This window comes from Physeter macrocephalus, unplaced genomic scaffold, assembly GCF_002837175.3.
Source record: "Physeter macrocephalus isolate SW-GA unplaced genomic scaffold, ASM283717v5 random_371, whole genome shotgun sequence".
Lineage (NCBI taxonomy): Eukaryota > Metazoa > Chordata > Mammalia > Artiodactyla > Physeteridae > Physeter > Physeter macrocephalus.
In genome coordinates this window covers 34,363-54,648 of record NW_021145636.1, presented here as the reverse complement: position 1 = coordinate 54,648, position 20,286 = coordinate 34,363, and the positions used below count along the sequence as shown (strand labels likewise).

General features: G+C 41.6%; 1 protein-coding gene across 2 annotated transcripts in view; it reads left to right on the top strand.

Annotated features, from left to right (window-relative positions):
* The first annotated feature begins 3,843 nt into the window (after positions 1–3,843).
* Positions 3,844–20,286, top strand: part of DNAJC18 (DnaJ heat shock protein family (Hsp40) member C18) — a 26,378-nt gene continuing 9,935 nt past the window's right edge. The window contains exons 1-7 of one of the 2 annotated variants that reach the window (XR_003678469.2): positions 3,844–3,971; positions 5,652–5,838; positions 12,075–12,220; positions 14,931–15,116; positions 16,073–16,182; positions 17,198–17,307; positions 19,841–20,013. Coding sequence is in view for 1 of the 2 variants with exons in the window: in XM_007114699.4 (XP_007114761.1) it covers positions 3,932–3,971; positions 5,652–5,838; positions 12,075–12,220; positions 14,931–15,116; positions 16,073–16,182; positions 17,198–17,307; positions 19,841–20,013 (952 nt within the window). In the remaining variant the exon portion in view is untranslated. The remainder of the gene's footprint in view (positions 3,972–5,651; positions 5,839–12,074; positions 12,221–14,930; positions 15,117–16,072; positions 16,183–17,197; positions 17,308–19,840; positions 20,014–20,286) is intronic. The other variant, XM_007114699.4, reaches the window with a different exon arrangement.

Genomic DNA, 20,286 nt, shown 5'->3' with positions numbered 1-20,286 from the left:
CGGTCCGGGAAGATCCCACATGCCGCGGAGCGGCTGGGCCCGTGAGCCGTGGCTGCTGAGCCTGCGCATCGGGAGCCTGTGCTCCGCAGCGGGAGAGGCCACAACAGCAAGAGGCCCGTGTACGGCAAAAAAAAAAAAAAAAAAAAATTACGTGGGTAGACTACTTGGCCTTCACTATCTTTTTGGGTTCTTATATTTTACAGTTCTATAAACTCTAAATGTAAGAAAAAATGAACACAATCTTTTAAGTAGAGATCACTCTGGGTGGGAGCCAGAGACAAGTCTTGGATGACTCTGGGACTTAGATTCTCTGGACTTAGATTTTCCTTCACGTTCATGTGTATTAATGTGGAAGAATGATCCCGACCTGGCCCTGTGTCTCTCACAGGCTACTTGGTAGGTAAAATGGAATAGTAAACGTGGAGACACTTGGGAAGTAAAAGTACTAGCTGGCAATTGCAGCAGACAACATGGAGTACCACCACCCAGGTTCCACTTCAGGATCAAGACCCTTGATCTTGAACTGCTGGGAGTGTTGGCTGCTGAGGGCTCATAGCTGACTGATGACCAGTTGATGGGTCAGGGAGGTGGGGATGAAGACCTGGACCCCTTGCCTCAATTTCTCCCTCTGGTTAATCCTGCTTCCTTTATTCCTCACAACTGTAGTTCCAGGAGCACTCACCAATAAACCTTCAGCATGCAAATCTCAGAGACTCTATTTCCTGGAGTACCCAACCTATGACAGCAAGACTATAGCATTTTAAAAAATAATTCAGATATATTTTATTTAAGCCACAATGCAAAAAACATATGACTTCCAAGCCAGTTCCAGCACAAAAATCCATCACTGGGACAGAACTCTGCAGGTGACCTAACAATGTCTAGAAGTACTGGATTCTGTTTGAATTGTTATTGCTATTCTGACTGCCATGGGTACTTAGCTCAGCTGCTTATCATGCTGGACTAATTAGGTCAAGGACATGGGCTTCATTCTAGGTAAATTGATGTCTTCAGTATAAGGCCACAAACTTCCCCCTGACTCTGGACAATGTCCTGCAAATATGAGCTGTTAGTTCTAAGGTATTTATATATGGGAGAGATGGGGTGAACTTGTATTAGTATGAGATTGAAAGGCTTTTACCCTGAAACTGACATTGCAATACCACATTAGCCATGTTGATTTTCCCATTGCCAAATAACTACGCTTTGGGAAGGGGTTGAGGATGAATTCACCTAATGCTGAAGCATTAGCAAATTATATTAGACGGGGTTCTACTGGAGGATCCTACTACTTATGTAAATACAAGACCCCACCTCTGACAGGAAATCCAAGTATATATAGCCTTTCCCTGTAGCTTCCCTGAAACCACATCTCTTCCTTTATGTCTAGACAACAGGATGGTGGCCATTTAGAAGACAGCTTCCTCCCTATTCTAACACAGGACTAAAGGGCCCCAAAGCAGGAACGGGTGGCAGGCGTGGGGTGGTTCCTGTGTGTTCTTCCTTTGCTTCTCCCCTCATCCTATGGGGGGGGGCAACCAACAAGCCAGCTCAGGAGCACAGGCCCAGTTGAATAGAGGGATCATTTACTCAGTATCTTTCTTCCAGGGCTGGATGGGGCAGCACCTCAATCATATAGGGCACATGGCAAACCTCAGTATCACCAGCAAAAATTCACTACAGTTCAACAAGTTTTTCTAAAAGTGAGAAGAGAAAACTGATAGAAATTCGAGGCTGGCTCTAGGTAAAATGGTTTAGCAGGTAAAGAGTCACTGCAGGGTCCCCAGCCTAGGTCTAGAACACAGTTTCCCAAAGCCAGGCTAGTACTACTCAATTCTATTTGAATCTGCTGGAAAACATTGTGTGCCTCTGCTCAGCAGTTTCCCCTGGATCTGTGGATGTCCTTTCTTACCTCTTTGAACTTCTTTCTGCACCTACCCTTCTCTCTTTGAGAACTGCCAAGTTCTTGTCCTTTATTTCCTTCCCAGGTGCCCTCACTCTTCCTGCTGATTGCTTTCCCCTGGCACCTCTATCTGGAGGCTGTTGAGCCCACAGCTTCCTCTTTTACCAAACACAGAGATTGAATTTGATAGTGGGAATTATTTTTGTTGCGTGGTTGGCACACTTAAGCAAAAACTGGCACAGAAGTGTTCTAAGTATTGAGGTTTGGCGTTCTAAGTTAGTCCTGGTGATATAGTCATAGAAAAATTCATCCAGAGGTGTTAATTGAGGTGTAAATGAGCTCTAGGATATTTGTGCATGGCAACACCTGAGAAGGTTGCAAGCTAAACCATTGTTTACTGATCTAGGAGTAAATGAGCCATCTAGAAGAGGAGGAAGTGAGGTTTCAGAGGATGATGGGAAAGGTTGTTGAGGTACCATACCTTTTCAAGAGGCCCCAGCTTCCCAAATCTTGTCCAGCATTCTTGAACCTGGACTCTACTCCTAAGTAGCCCCATAATTTGTAGCACCCCTTCTCAATCCAATTCCCTCTACAATGCTCTAGTACCCCCACTCTCAACCAGATACCTCTGACTTCATGGTACTCTGACCTCTTTGAGTACCTCCAGACCTTAGCCCTGTGCCCCTGGACTTCAAGACACATTCCACCTTCCCCTGTCCATCTTCTAGATCAGTCTGTCTAGCCTCCCTAAACCAAATACACTTCATTCTTATATTCAACCACCTAAAGGATGTCCCTGATCAGACCCCTTGTCTGAAGAGCACAAGTGGCTTCTTCAGGACCCAGCCTTCTGTGAACACATTGATGCTCATATATCCCAGGGCCATGACTGCAGGGAAGGGATGGAACTGCATACCACTGAAGGCATTTACCCTTTCAGTTTGTGTCTAGGGCTGTATATCTCCCCACTCCACTCCAACTACCTAAGTAACTGCTGGTTGATATCATAATTGACATAACTGATTTGGTCTTCCTGAGTAAGATCTCAATGAATTCCAGGTAATTTTTTATTTGGGGATGTACATGATCATTTTTCACTTTCGCAGACCTGATTTTTGGCCATCCCAATTCACCTGCAGGGATGAGTCAGTGACACCGGACCTATCCACCTATGAAGAATTGCTTTTATTCTTTGCTAGGCCCCATACAAACCTGGGTGGGGAAAAGCAGGAATATTTCTTAATTTCCTTTTTACTAATCTCCTAGGGCCTGGTCCTTCAGAAAAGAAGGGAATGGGCCAAGGAAACGAATGGGGTGGAGGAGAGGAGAAAAGTCTCGGAGGGGCCCTGGAGTAGGATGGGATGAATGAAGGATAAGGAACAGCAAAGATAAGGGATCTAATGCCAGCTCCAATACCTGCCTTTTTCTTCTTTCTCTACCCATGACTCCTATCGGTCCCTCTAATGAAGCTATGCCAGAGGAGCCGCCCTCTAACCACATATATCTCTCACTTTCTTATTTTCTTGGTTCTCCCTAGGGTTAGGTTCGACATCACCAAAACCTGTCCAGGACCGAACATACACTTTGCACAGAACAGGCATCAGCTATATTTAAAAAGGACACCCCTGAGGATAAAAATAGTCATAATGTCACCCTCTAGCCCATAGTTTGCAATGCCTTTCCCAGGATGGATCTCATTGCGTCTCCCTGAACTTCCGAAGTGTTAGGCGGGGCCGAAGCCACTATCCCCACTCTACAAATGAGAAAAAGCGCGGCCCACTGTGTCCACAGTTTCAGGTTGTGAGCCGCTAGCCATAAAGCAGTCAACTGGCAGCAAGGGTCGCGCCCCTTCACACTACTGCATCTGCGACCCCTGGCGCGATCCCTGCCGGGAATTGTAGTCCAATGAACTTCAGCTCCTATGGATTGGACTACAATGACCAGCATGCCCCGCGCTTTCTTGCGCCCCCTTCCCTTTCAGCCTCGGGCGCGGGGGAGGCTCGGCAGACCTGCTGACTGGGAAGCGATATGGCAGCCACGCTGGGCAGCGGGGAGCGCTGGACGGAAGGTATCAGGTCCTGGCCGGAGGGTGGAACAGGGCAGGGTCAGGGAGAAATCAGGGATGGGGCTCCTGACGGCGCCTGAAGGGGCTGAGATCCTGGGCCTGAGATGAAGGATGGAGGTCTATGAGAAGATGCTGAGCCTGAGTAGGGTTCCTGGTGAGGAGGGAGACCGCCCAGGGCAGGGGGCCGGGATCCGGAAACCAGGAGCGCTGGCTCAAGCTGAGGACCCGGCCGGGTACCCAAAGTCACCCGTGACGACTTGTTGCCTCCGGCCCCCAGCCCCGCCCCGGCCCGAGCCCCGCCCAGGGCCTGCAGCTGTCAGGCCCGCCTGCGCCGGGGTCAGCGGGGTGACGCGGTTTCCCGCAGCTTGCTTACCCGGTCCTTATCCTCGCCTCCAAACGGGGCTGCCTGACCCTCGGCCTGGGTTTGGTCTTGTCCCTGCAGCCAGCATCAGGACGGATGGGCCAGCTTTTTCCATCCTACAGTCAGGCAAAGAGTACTGAGCCAGTCAGTGCCTATTATGTACTCTGCATTATGCTGATCCTGCAGCAGGATTTGACAGACATGGGCCCCGGAGCCCACAGAACTCTAAGTCTACTGAGGGAGTTTGACAGGTAAACAGTCATTTAGAAAACAGGGCCAGAATGTCCTGGGCTACACAGCAAGGTCGTAGGTTTGGGGGACATACTGACTAGGCACTCAGCGTGGCCTGTGTGTCAGAGGCCTCATGAAGAAAGTGTTACATATGATGACATGAAGGATGTGTTGGAGTTAGCCAGACCTACTTAGAGAATAGTTTTGCAGGCAGAGGGAACAGCATGTGCAAAGGCACAGAGAAAAGAGAAAGCATTGATGATCTGAAGGGAGTTTGGTGTGGCTAGAGCATAGACTACAAAGGAGCTTGTGGTGAGATTTGAGGCTGGAGAGACAGGCTGGGCCCATGATAAGAAATTTGGACACCGAGCAGTGGGTAGTCAGTAAGAGATGTTAAGCAGGAGAAAGGGTTTTTTAAAATCTTACCCAGATCCTCCATACAGAACACGAGTACTCTGCCTTCTTTGACTATATTGCTATGGCCCTCTTCGTACTCTGCAGGCATTATGATTAATTAAATCCTCTCCTTTAAACTATATCCTCCTTGTGGTCACGAGTAGGTCTTATGCATACATCTCCTTGATCTATCTAGCCAAATGTATTGTACATATTAGTTTTATAACTGTCAGTTAAAAAATTGAACTCATTTCTACTTTAAATCTTAGTGGTGGGAGGCATTGTGACAAAAAATAATGTGTTATGATCAATTCACTTCTGACCGTGGACCACAGAGAAATTGGCTTCCCCTGTGCTGACCTAAAGCCAAGGTATTGGGCAGATGCCTCTTGAGCCCCTTTACTGGCTCTGAGTGAAGATTATTTGCTGACCAATGACTGTAGGTATGGTGGACATTATTATGCTTCACGTTTCTGGCATTAAAAGTTTTCATGATTGCCTCTGTATTTTCTGTATTGTTTTCTCAAGGAAGATGTTTCTTCAGCTTTGTATGGGTGTTTAGAAGTCAGCATGATGTCAGTAACCTGGGCCTCACACTCGTTTGCCTACAGGCAGCCTCCCAGATAGCTAAGGCCAGTAGCAAAGTTGATTTGCAGGTCAGACTGAAGCCTCATGGAGGTGCCGTTGCTTTGCAGCTTACATTGATGCAGTTAGAAGAAACAAATACCCAGAAGACAGACCTCCTGAAAGTCATGACCCCTGTGGTTGCTGTAACTGCAGGAAGGCACAAAAGGAAAAGAAGTCTGAGCATGAGTGGAATCAGACCCGACAGGGTGAGGGGAATGCCACTTATACTGAGGAGCAGCTGCTTGGAGTACAAAGGTGAGCCTGTGGTGGATTAAATGAGTGATTTTATGTACAGTGCCTGGCACAGATGATGTGTTATGTAAGTATTGACTGCTATTATTACTTTTATTACTGTTATTGAAGCACAGTAGCTTCTTGGCCTCAGAGGCAAGGCTAGGTGGAAGTGGAGTGTTAGGGTATAATCTGAAGTAACTGCCCTGCTTCTAATGTAAGAGAGACGGGGAAACGAGCTTGACATAACAGACACCTGTACAACATTCTACCCAACAACAGCAGAACGCATATTCTTCTCAAGTATACATGGAACATTACCTGGGATAGACCATATGTTAGGCCATAAAACAAGCCTTAATAAATTTAAAAGGATTAAAATCAAACACTGTATGTTCTTTGAAATTGACAACAGAAGAAAATTTAGGTAATTCACAAATATGTGAAAATTAAACAACATATTACTAAATAACAAATAGGTAACAGAAGAAATCACAAGGAAAATTAGAAAATACTTTGAGATGAATGAAGATGAAAACACTTATAAAGCAACTACACTCCAATAAAAATTAATTAAAAAAATGAAAATACAACATACCAAAACATATAGGATGCAGCTAAGGCAATACTTAGAAGGAAATTTATAGCTATAAATGTTTATTTTTTTAAAAAAATCTCAAATCAATAACCTAATCTTCTAAAAAAAGAAGAACAAACTAAGTTCAAACAAGCAGAATGAAGGAAATAATATAGAGTGGAAGTAAATGAAATAGAGGATAGCAAAACAATAGAGATCTACAAAACCAAAAGTTGTTTTTTTGAAAATATCAACAAAATTGACAAACTTTTAACTAGACTGACCAAGCAAAAAAAGGGAGAAGACTCAAATAACTAAAATCAGGAGTGAAATAGGGGATATCACTACCAATCTTACAAAATAATGATTATGTAAGAGAATACTGTGAACAATTATATGTCAACAAATTAGATAACTTGAATGAAATGGATAAATTCGATTTCCCAAAAGAAAAGCCCAGGCCCAGGTGACTTCACTGGTGAATTCTACCAAATGTCCGAAGACAAATTAACTAATCCTTCATTAACTATTTTAGAAAATACCAAAGAAGGGAATTCTTCCCAAGTCATTCTATGAGACCAGTATTATTACCCTGTAACCAAAAACAGACAAAGTCATCACAAGATGGATACAGATTTCTGCAACATATAAAACATATAAAAAGGATTATATATCTTGACCAAGTGAGATTTATCCTAGGAATGCAAGGTTGTTTAACACATGAAAATCAAATAATGTAATACACCATATTAATAGAATAAAAGACAAAAGTCACATTATTGTTTCAATAGGTGTAGAAAAAGCTTTTGACAAAACCCTGCACTCTTTCATGATAACAGTGTCCAACACACCAAGAATAGAAGGGAACTTCCTCAACCTGATAAAGGTCATCTTCAAAAAATCCACAGCTGGGACTTCCCTGGTAGTCCAGTGGTTAAGACTCTGCACTCCCAATGCAGGGAGCCAAGTTCGATCCCTGGTCAGGGAACTCGATCCTGCATGCCGCAACTAAAGATCCCGCATACCACAACGAAGATCTTGCATGCCTCAACTAAGACCTGGCACAGCCAAATAAATAAATAATTAATTTTTAAAAAAAATTCCTTAAATTAAAAAAAAAATCCACAGCTAACATCATACTTAATGGTGAATAATTTGATGCTTTCCAAGATCAAGAACAGGACAGGAACAAGATTCTAGCCATTTCCATTCAACATTGTGCTAGAAGTTCAAGCCAGGGCAGTTAAGCAAGAAAAAGAAGTAGAAGCCATTCAAATTGGAAAGAAGAAGTAAAAGTATATTCACAAATTATATGATCTAGTATAGAAAATTTTAAGCAATACCCACACACACACAAACTATTAGAACTAATAAATTACTTCGGCAAAGTTCAGTATAAGATCAATATACAAAAATTATTATTTTTCTATATGCTAAGAACAATCTGAAAATGAAAACAATTTCATTTATAACAGCATCAAAAAGAATAAAATGCTTAGGAATAAATTTAATGAGAGAAATGTAAGATTTTACATTGTAAACTACAAACTTTATTAAAGGAAATTAAAGAAGACCTAAATAGGGCTTCCCTGGTGGCGCAGCGGTTGCGCGTCCGCCTGCCGATGCAGGGCAACAGGGTTCGCGCCCCGGTCTGGGAGGATCCCGCATGCCGCGGAGCGGCTGGGCCCGTGAGCCATGGCCGCTGAGCCTGCGCGTCCGGAGCCTGTGCTCCGCAACGGGAGAGGCCACAACAGAGAGAGGCCCGCATACCACAAAAAAAAAAAAAAAAAAAAAGACCTAAATAAATGGGAAGATTGCCTGTATTCATGAATTGGAAGGCTTAATATTGGTAATATGGTAATAGTCCTCAAATTGATCCACAGATTTAACACAATCCCTATCAAATTCCCTGCTACCTTTTTTGCAGAAATTGACAACCTGATCCTAAAATTCATTTGAAAATGCAAAGGACCCAGAGTAGCCAAAACAGTCTTAAAAAAGATGTACAAAGTTGGAAGACTCACACTTCCCAATTTCAAAACCTACTACAAAGCTTCAGTAATGAAGACAGTGTGCACCAGCATAGGATAGGCATGTAGAAAAATGGAATAGAATTGAGACTCCAGAGATAAACCCTTATATTTATGGTTAATTGGTTTTTGACAAGAGTGCCAAGATAATTTAATGGGGGAAAGACTAGTCTTCAACAAATGTTATTGGGACAACTGGATATCCACATGAAAAAAAATGAAGTTGGGGGGCTTCCTTGGTGGCGCAGTGGTTGAGAGTCCGCCTGCCGATGCAGGGGACGCGGGTTCGTGCCCCGGTCTGGGAGGAACCCGTGTGCCGCGGAGTGGCTGGGCCCGTGAGCCATGGCCGCTGGGCCCGTGCGTCTGGAGCCTGTGCTCCGCAACGGGAGAGGCCGCAGCAGTGAGAGGCCCGCGTACCGCAAAAAAAAAAAAAAAAAAAAAAAAAAAAAATGAAGTTGGACCGCTTCCTCACACAAATACAAAAATTAATTCGAAGACCTAAATGTAAGAGCTAAAACCATAAAACTCTTAGAAGAAAACAAATATAAAGCTTTGTGACATATGGATTAGGCAATGATTTCTTGTTGACACCCAAAGCCCAAGGGATAAAAGAAAAAATAGGCAAATTGACTTCATCAAAATTAAAAACTTTTGTACTTCAAAAGATACCATCAAGAAGTTGAAAAATCAACCCACAAAACAGGAAAAAATATTTTCAAATTATATATCTGATAAGGGAGAGAGGGAAAGAGAAAGGCAGGGGAGGATCTGCCATGAAAGAAGGGAAACTAGGGTGGGGAATCCATAGGATCCTCATGGGCAGCTCTTGGGGAAGGGCCCTGACCGACATTCCAGACCCTGCATTATAGTCCCAACTGTGTTACTGACTTACTATGAACTCTTCAACAAGGCTCTGGGTCTCTGCCTGCCTAACTGAATTGTGTGGTAGCAAAAAAATGGAGATACTTTAAATGCCTATCAGTAGGGAATGTACATACATCCATAAAATGCAAGAATATGGCAGCTTTTTAAAAGAATGTAGTAGGTTTTTATTTTAAAGTATATAGTTGATTTACAATGTTGTGTTAGTTTCTGGTGTGCAACAGTGTTGTGTTATATGTAACTGAATATATATATATTCTTTTCCAGATTCTTTTCCATTATAGGTTATTACAAGATATTAGTATAGTTCCCTGTGCTATAAAGTAGGACCTTGTTGTTTATCTATTTTATATAAAGTAGTGTGTATCTGTTAATTATAAACTCCTGATTTAATTTATCCCCCTCCTCTCCACCTCCACCCCTGCTTTCCCCTTTAGTAACCATAAATTTGTTTTCTATGTCTGTGAGTCTGTATCTGTTTGGTAAATAAGTTCATCTGTGCTATTTTTTTAGATTCCACATATAAGTGATATCATATTTGTCTTTGTCTGACTTCACTTAGTATGATAATCTGTATGTCCATCCATGTTTCTGCAAATGGCATTTCATTCCTTTTTAATGACTGAGTAATATTCCATTGTATATATATACTACATCTTCTCTATCCATTCATCTGTCGATGAACACTTAGGTTGCTTCCATGTCTTGGCTATTGTAAATAGTGCTGCTATGAACATTGGGGTGCATGTGTCTTTTCAAATTAGAGTTTTCATCTTTTCCAGATGTATGACCAGGAGTGGGATTGCAGGATCATATGGTAGTTCTATTTTGTTTTTGTTGTGTTTTTTGTTGTGTTTTTTGCAGTACGCGGGCCTCTCACTGTTGTGGCTTCTCCCGTTGTCGAGCACAGGCTCCGGACGTGCAGGCTCAGTGGCCATGGCTCACGGGCCTAGCTGCTTTGCGGCATGTGGGATTGTCCCAGACTGGGGCACGAACCCGCGTCCTCTGCATTGGCAGGTGGACTCTCAACCACTGCGCCACCAGGGAAGCCCCTATTTTTAGTTTTTTAAGGAACCTCCATACTGTTCTCCATAGTGGCTGCACCAATTTACATTCCCACCAACAGTGTAGGAGGGTTTCTTTTCTCCATACCCTCGCCAGCATTTACTATTTGTAGACTTTTTGATGATGGCCATTTTGACCAGTGTGAGGTGATACCTCATTGTAGTTTTGATTTGCATTTCTCTAATAATTAGCAATGTTGAGCGTCTTTTCACGTGCCTGTTGACCACCTGTAGAATGTGGTAGATTTGTAATAATAGCCAATATTTACGTCATGTCAGATGCTATCAAGCATTTTAATGAATACTTCATTTAATTATAACAGCTGTGAAATATAGGTATAATTATCAGCCCATTTCAGAAGATAACACAAAGGCACAGAGTTAAGTCCACAGCAAGATCAGATGCCAACCAAGGCATTTTGACTCCAGAGTTCATGCTGTAGTCCACCCGCTCTCAAGGTGTGGTTTGGGAACCTCAAGACCCTTTTGGGGAGGGGTCTGCAAGTTTAAAACTATCTTCATGATAATACAAACATTATTTGCCTTTTTCACTCTCATTCCTTCATGATTATACAGTGGAATTTTTGAGAGGCTGTATAACATGCCATTATATCATTTTATAAAAGACTTCTTAGATCAAAAAGTTCAGAACCAACACTCTGGTGGTCTAAACTGTTATCCCTGTACTTTTCATCTCTATAAGTTATGGATCAATTCCCAAGATAAATTGTTAGTTTAAAAAAAATGAGATATAGAAGAGTGATTATACTATGCTTCCATTTATGTAAAAAAAAAATGGAGAAGTCTCTATACATGTACTCTCTCTGTACATAGGAATCAGAGAAAACTTTATTTTCTTTCTCGTGCCACACAGCTTGTAGGATCTCAGTTCCCTGGCCACAGATTGAACCTGGGCCATGGCAGTGAAAGCCCAGAACCCTAACCAGTAGGCCACCAGGGAACGCCCCGCAGAAAACTTCTAACTGTGGTTATTCTTAGGGTAGGAGATTGGAGGACAGGGAATGGGGAAGCAGGAAGATTTTTCACTGTATATGGTTTAGTACTATTGGATATTTTTCTTCTACCATGTGAATATGTGAACTTTTTTTTTTTTTTTTTTTTTTTTTTTTTTGCGGTAAGCGGGCCTCTCACTGTTGTGGCCTCTTCCGTTGCGGAGCACAGGCTCCGGACCCGCAGGCTTAGCGGCCGTGGCTCACGGGCCCAGCTGCTCCACAGCATGTGGGATCCTCCCAGACCGGGGCTCGAACCCGCGTCCCCTGCATCAGCAGGCGGACTCCCAACCACTGCGCCACCAGGGAAGCCCCAAAAAAGGTAGATTAAAAAAAAAAAAAAAAAAAAAAGGATGGTTAGGGTATTTCTTCTGACTTGCTGTCCAATGGTTCAACTCTAAGGACTTAGCTTGGGCCTTAATATTATAAGTGTTAGTATACTTGTTCTATCCACTTGCAGGGATATAGAAAGAAAAAAATATTAGATGTAAAAATACTTTGAAAGGAATTAAGCTCTCACTGGGAGGAGGACATTGTTAGTGAATTGTATGTTTCATTAACATGTTTACCAGTTTTCTTTTAGGTTTGTTTTGGGGCTCACAGATTGGAGAGAGGATTGATTTACTATTTAGCAGTTAATTGTACAAAAGGGGCCTTTGTAGACATACCAAAAAATATTTCTGATTTGTGTTTTTAGGATCAAGAAATGCAGAAATTACTATGAAATTCTGGGGGTTTCACGAAATGCTAGTGATGAAGAGCTTAAGAAAGCTTACCGAAAACTCGCCCTGAAATTTCATCCTGACAAGAACTGTGCTCCTGGAGCAACAGATGCTTTCAAAGGTCTGATCCTAAACTAATGCTTAATTCTGCCCTTCTTATGTTGTTTGGTCACAGCAAGTTGTTTTCAGCCTCCCCTGTAATTGTTTTATGAGGCCACAAGCAGGGTTTTGTTATTTCCTGCCACACCTCTTAGATAGTGATTATTAGCATAGCTCTCTCCTGTCCTCATTCACTTACCTTAATTTATTTTGGAAAAAATATTTGGTTTCTCTGTGACACCTTTTGGAACCTTTCATTCCTTGATTCAGCAAATCTTTATTGAAGATCTATGTGCCAGGTGCCATGGTGAGTAAAACAGATATGATTCCTCTTGTGGAACTTATAGGACAGTGGCCACTTGCAAGTAGGGCCTAGACAGCATTTCCAAACTTCTTTGACCATGAAATATTTGTTCATGAAACCTCTGTTATTAACATGTATGAAAAAGCTTTATACAGCTTTGTAAAGAGCAAAAACATGCTTATAGATAGAATCTTTTTTCCATTGATTTCCATGATACTTTCAGTGATATATTCTTAAAAAATATTTTGGATCCAACACATAAATAAAAATCTTACTTAAGAGCTTCACCCTCAGGAATGTCATTGATTAAGGCAAGGATTATCAGTGGATGCCGAAACCATTGGGTGATAGGTTGTTGTTGCATAGGATATTCACATAATGTCAAATAATCACCCACAGAATACTTATTGATTACACAGGGGAAATTTTCCTTTATAACGGAGATAGCTAGCTGTCACCACTTTAACCAAGTGATCCAACTTATCATCACCAATACTAGAACAACCTAACATTACATGTTGTAATACCATGTGGTATTCTTGCCAAAATGTTTGACCTGAATCTAATAAAGAAGCAGTCAAAATATGGGACATTCTACAAAGAACACTGAACTACTCTTCAAAAAGTTCAATATAATGAAAAACAAAAAAGGTGGGGAGACTGTTCTAGATTAAAAGTAACTAAAGAGACGTGAAACCAAATGTAATTCATGAACCTTGCATGGATTCACTGGGTGATAATGAATTGATGTTAATTTTCTTAGCTATGATATGATGTTGTGATCATGTAGGAGAATATCTTTCTTCTCCGGAGACGTAGCTAAAATATTTAGGGGTAAAGTGTCATAATTATCTGCAGCCTACTTTCAAATGGTTCAGCAAAAAAAATGAATACATATTATATATGTATGTGTAGAGAGTTGAGGAGAGCAATGTGGTAAAATGCTAACAATTGATGAATCAATGTAAAGGTTTTTATTGTACTATTTTTTGTCTTTTCTGGAGATTTGAAATTTTTCAAAAGAAAAAGTAAAAAATGATAGATCTGAGACATTTTTTAAAGTCAGCATTTACCTCAGAGGGCAAGCTACCCTTGTTGATGTGCCATTGTGAATCTAGTTCTCCCCACAGTTTCTACAAGGAAACAGATAACCCACAATTTCCTCACACCTTCATGTAAGGTACCTCACAGACTAATGCCATTTCTCTGAGAAATCTGCCAGATTTCAAGGGATGTGAATGTTTAAGCAACTCTGTTTAGGCTTTTCTGTTTGTTTTTTCTGCCTAGCAGTTTTATTGCTATAAATATTTAATATAATTCCCTAGCTAGAAGAATCATAAGGAAATGCTCTTTCTGACTATGTTCCTGATAGTGTTGACTGAATTAAAGGTAGGCGGGTAGGAATGTCTTAAAAGATTTTGTTTCAAGATTTCTTTGATTGTTGGTACTGATTGTATGTTTAAATGAAATTGGACAAAGTTTGCACATTTGTGCATGGGGGGAGAAGTGATGGTATGCATATGTAATCTGTTCAGTCTTTGATCCCTCTTTGAGACATTGGAGATACTTTTTTTTGTTGTTCCCTGACCAGGGATTGAACCCAGGCCCTCGACAGTGAAAGCACACAGTCCTAACCACTGGACCGCCAGGGAATTCCCTGGAGATACATTTCTTAATTTCTAAAGACCATTTTTAAAAGTAGGCTGAGGGACTTCCCTGGAGGCACAGTGGTTAAGAATCTGCCTGCCAATGCAGGGGACACGGGTTCAATCCCTGGTCCGGGAAGACCCCACATGCCGCGGAGCAAGTAAGCCCGTGTGTCACAACTACTGAGTCCGCGTGCCACAACTATTGAGCCCGTGTGCCACAACTACTGAAGCCCACGTGCCTAGAGCCTGTGCTCCACAATAAGAGAAGCCACTGCAATGAGAAGCCCGTGCAACCCAACGAAGAATAGCCCCCGCTCGCAGCAACGAAGACCCAACACAGCCAAAAAAAAAAAAAAAAAAAGTAAGCTGAAATAAGACGAATGAGTGAGGACTTAGCTTTTAGCCAAGCAGGAGGATTTTTACTGATTATTTTATTCAGGAGATTGTATGTGACTTCATGTTAGAATACCACTACTTATGTAGGAACTGTTTCCAACCATAAACTACTGCTCTCAAGTGAAATAACACATTTTTGATGACAGAGAACAGTACTTCTTAGTTCATCTTGAGTCCAGTGTTGTTTCAGGCTTATCAGACTAGATCATGGAAGATTTCAAGGGCAAGCACTTTGGTGAACTTTCTAGGCCCAAGCACCTCTCCTTGGGTAACTGTGAAGTTGTCCGGCACCAATCAACTCCGGGCTCTTCATTGCTACTACTATGATCACCCTCAGCTACAGCAAAGACTATGTACTCAGGTGCTTTTTGTTTTTGTTGCAGCAATAGGAAATGCCTTTGCAGTCCTGAGCAATCCTGACAAGAGACTCCGCTATGATGAATATGGAGATGAACAGGTGACTTTCACTACCCCTCGAGCCAGACCTTATAATTATTACAGGGACTTTGAAGCCGACATCACTCCAGAAGAGCTGTTCAATGTCTTCTTTGGAGGACATTTTCCTACAGGTTAGTATCCCAAAATTATCATTTAAGAAGTCATAGGGACTTCCTGGCAGTCCAGTGGTTAAGACTCCACGCTTCCACTGCAGGGGGTACAGGTTCGATCCCTGGCTGGGGAACTAAGATCCCACATGCTGCTCGGCGCGGCCAAAAAAAAAAAAATTCATATATATATATATTTTTTTAACATCTTTATTGGAGTATAATTGCTTTACAATGGTGTGTTAGTTTCTGCTTTACAACAAAGTGAATCAGTTATACATATACATATGTTCCCATATCTATTTTGAGGATCTGAATAGAGGGACCATGGTATGGTGGCAACAGCAAACTTTGGAATCAGATAATCTGGGGTTGAAGGCATGTCTCCACCCTCCAACTATGCACGATTTTGACTTAGTCTGTCTGATCTTGTTTCCTTACCTAAAAATGGGGTTGATAATACCAACTTCACAAGGCTGCTGTGAGGATTGGATATTTTTTTAAGTGTTTTATAAGAAGCAAAATGCCTGTATTATCATTATTGCAAAATAGCATTTATATAAAGGTAAAGGTTAGAAAAGTACCCCCAGAGAGTTGGAAGTTGGGTTAATTAAATGCCTGGGAAGTAAATTTAATTTTGTTAGGTGCTATTAAAGATACTAGTGACATAATCTGATATTGGGCAAGGAGGCAGACATGAGCATGTCAGACAGGATTCATGGCCCAAGTGCTTTCTTTCTTAGCCTCTTGGGGTTCTCTCACTCACTGGTTACAAAGAATTATTTAAATAAGGGCGAGAGAGCTAAGCATGTCCCATTTCCAGCTGGTTCACTTGACATACCTACTGTTGTATTTTTCTACTGAGTAAAATGGGACAATACTCTACCCTCAGAGAACCTAGCTGGAAGCAAAGACCTTGGAAAAGGCAAGGAAGGGGTGTTTGCCATATTGCATACTAAGTATTTTTCTTTCTTTTCCAGGAAACATTCATATGTTTTCAAACGTGACAGATGACCCCCACTATTACCGCCGGCGGCACCGACATGAGAGGATGCAGACACGGAAGGAAGAGGAAGAAGATAAGCCTCAGGTACCTGGGGAGGACAGGACAACAGCTGCCCATAAACACTTGTACTGAGCTGACTTGTATGTAGTATGATCAGGTTTTCGAAGTTCAACTTGAGATATGTTGCTAAAATGTGCTTTAGGAAAGCAGAAGCCTGGCAAGAAGAGCTGGATAATTGGCCCAAATAAGCTATAATGGTACCCCCTCCCCCATCCATTCTTGGGTGACTGTCCCGGGAAATCTGTTCACCTATGGGGCTGTCTTGAAAAACGTTTTCTTGACTGCAGAGAATAGGAACCCCCTTCAAAATATTCAATACTAAAGGGGGTTTAAGGTAAGGGATCAAGGGAGTCTCATGAAGCTTAAGGGCAGGAAGCTTGCTGGGCCTTATGTCAGACAGGAACCAGGAACTGGGGTGCTGTCAGGCCCCCATGCAGCTGTGCTCTCCATGACTCTTGGGGCCAGACTGTCTCCAGTTTTCCTGCCTCCCTGCATCTGTTTTGTTCTCTCTAAGCAGCCTGGCTTTTCTGCTTCCCCTTGCAAATGTCCAGTCTACAGTGCCTCAGAGTATGTGTCCTTTCTTCAAGTGATTGCCTAGCAGTGAATGGTGATGAATCTCAATCCCAGACGCATAGGAGGGAGAATGTGATCATCCCTGCTATGGTTTGATGTCCCCCAGATGTCCCACAGTCCGTTCAGCTGAGGCCAAGGCAAGAGAGTTGCATAATAACATGACCTCATGAGAGTCACAGTCTGGGCAAGCTCCTACACAGGTGTCTGCTTCATTGGTCCTAGAAAAGGGGGCTGCAGAAGGATTACTGAGTGTCAATTCAGATTATAGGTGGGCCTTGTTCAGCCTTTTCAGCAGACAGAATGGGGCTGTTTGGTACTTCTCAGCAGAAAGTACAACCTTCCCAGAAAAGCCTTGGGCTATGTGCAGTACATCAGTAATTCATATTTTCTTTGGGAAAACTGTTCTCTTTTCAATAAGCTTTATATTGATGAAGAGCACTTACACCAAATGCTTTTTCTTTTTCAGACTACATATTCTGCATTTATTCAGTTACTTCCAGTTCTGGTGATTGTGATTATATCTGTGATCACTCAGCTGCTAGCTGCTAATCCCCCATATAGTCTATTCTATAAATCGTAAGTCAAATATTTATAAATATTTCTTAACAACAAGCTGGTACATTACTAACATTCCATTTCACCTTTTGTTGTAGAAAACACTGATTTTGTGTTTAAAGGAACAGCTGGATAGTAATAATGCAGAGACTCAAAAATACTGTTCTTTAGGCAGTTTCCCAGGCACTCAGGACCTGGATTGTTTTGTTCTACAGCGACATCATCTGGTCAGCTGCAGAATAGCAATGGCTGGTTTCTGAAGGATTAATGGACGAACTCCAGGTTCAGACTAAATCCTTAACATTCCACTTTAGAGTTAAAAAGGACCTTAATGAGCTTGTGATAGTATCGCTGGACCCCTGTGAGTCTGAGAACATAGTAACTAAGATCTAGTGATTATTTCCAATTTAAGAAATTGCAAGAATAGTATATTTATTCATAAGGCTATACTGTCAAACCATAGTATCTCATTTCTTTGCTTTTGCTAAAAATATAGAAATCATTATAAAGTTTGATTTGTATTGCATGGAAAATTTGAGCTCTGATAGGAATTTTTTAATTTCTTCAATTAATTATTTCAGTTAAATCAGTTCTCAATTTGATCCCTAGACCAGCATCATCAGCATTAACTGCCAACATGTTAGAAATGCAGACTCTTAGGCCTTACTCCATATCTACTGAATCAGAAACTCTAGGGGTGAGAACCAGCAATATGAGTTTTAACAAGCCCTCCAGATAATCTGGTCCATACTAAAGTCTGAGAATCACTGGATTATTTTTTTTAATTAATAATGGGAAATGAGTCATTACTATTATAGTTTAGCAGACAGAAACCTTTCAAAATGTGGACCCCATGGAACCGTACCTAACAGGAAGAGATCTTGTTGGTGATCACTGTAGACTAAAGACTATCATTCTAGATCAATATCTTCATTTTACAGAGAGGAAAGCTGAGACTCAGAGAGAGGTTATTGCTGTTGGGACACAATGGCCTGATTCCCTCTTATTTCTTGACTTTCCATATTTCTCCATATGCTACTGCTACCTCCTTTCTTGTCAGGCCAGTGGGGCAGACAGGAACTTGCCCTGATAACAGCTTCCCAGGGGGAGGCAAGAGCAGTCATGGCTCTTAGACATCCAGCAAGATCCATAAGTTGAGAGATCAAAGGAAACGGCTAGGAAAAGGTCAAATATAACTCCTTTAAGATGGACTTTGTCCACTTTGAACAAAATCGGCTTGGATTTTGCACATTGCCATCACATTGTTTTAACTTGAATTTGAACTCCCTTCTGTACTTTCTTATGGTTAGACTTCAGTTAACCCAGACCTGTTAAAGTTTCTGAGCACCAGACACCTTTGGATATCTTAGACCCACTGAGAGTTAGCCTGGATGTATCATTGAAATCTTTTGTCTTCGTTTTTTGCAGTTCTCACCTAATGGCTATGTGTAAAGTACTTTTTATCATGTCCTAAAAATTAACTAAGTTGGTATAAGCTGTCTGGTTATTTTTAAATAGTTTATAGTAACAATCATTTCATTCAACCAACATTCACCAATAGCCACTCTGCTCCAGGTGCCATGCTAGGTCCTATACAATATAGAAATTGTTTTTTAAGCATTCAGCATTCTTCTTTTAACATGGAAAGCAGTCTAAGAGAGGTCAATCCAGATAGCTGCACACCCATATTCACAGCAGCATTATTTACAGTAGCCAAGACATGGAAGCAACCTGAACACACACACACACACACACACACACACACACACACACACACAATGGAATATTATTCAGCCATAAAAAATGAAGAAATCCTACCATTTTTGACAATATTGAGGGACCTTAAAGGCATTATGCTAAGTGAAATAAGTCAGAGAAAGACAAATACTGTATGATCTCACTTACATGTGGAATCTAAAAAAAAAAAAAAAAAAAACAAACCTCTGGTTACCGAAGGTGGAGGAGAGAGGGAAGGGGAATTGAAGGAAGATGGTCAAAGGTACAAACTAACAGTTATAAGTTAAATAAGTATGAGGTATGTCACATACAAAGTGTTACATTAGTAACACTGCTGTATGATAGGAAATGATAGTAAAGTTAAGAAAGTAAATCCTGAGAGTTCTCATCACAAGGAGAAAGTTTTTTTTTCCTTTATTCTTGTCTTCTTTCTTTTCTTTTTATTGTATCTATATGAGAAGATGGATGTTAGCTGAACCTATTGTGGTAATCATTTCATAATTATGTAAGACAAACCTTCATGATGTATGTTTTAAATTTAAAAAGAGAAAGAGAGAGAAGAGAGGGAGGTGAATCCTTTAAGGAAATAAATATGTTGAGACTGAATCCATTTGAACATGCTCACATAATAGCAACAATGATGACATTACACTTACTGCTTTGCTTGGGAAATAATAAATGTTAGATGTATTAGAAAATGATATCTGCATCTGCCCTATGAAGAGGTGATTGTGTGAATGATCTCTGTGAGGCCAGTGCTAAAAGTGATATTGCCAAGTATGACAAGCATACCTGAGCCTCTCTCTCCTTGTTTCAGGACCTTGGGCTACACCATTTCTAGAGAAACCCAGAACCTACAGGTGCCTTACTTTGTGGATAAAAACTTTGACAAGGCCTACAGAGGAGCATCTCTGCGTGACCTGGAGAAGATGATAGAAAAGGATTACATTGATTACATCCAGACAAGTTGTTGGAAGGAGAAACAACAAAGTAAGATGCTGTAAAAGGGGCTTTAGCTGGTGCCATTCTTCCAACCTGAGGCATCCCCAGCTTCCTGATCCCTTCTCTCTCCTTGTTTGAGCTACTCATGTTTATGTGAACAGGGATAGGACAGAGGCCCATTCAGGATATTACAAAAAAAGGGAAGTTTGGGCTTCCCTGGTGGCGCAGTGGTTGAGAATCCGCCTGCCGATGCAGGGGACACGGGTTTGTGCCCCGGTCCGGGAGGATCCCACATGCCGCGGAGCAGCTGGGCCCGTGAGC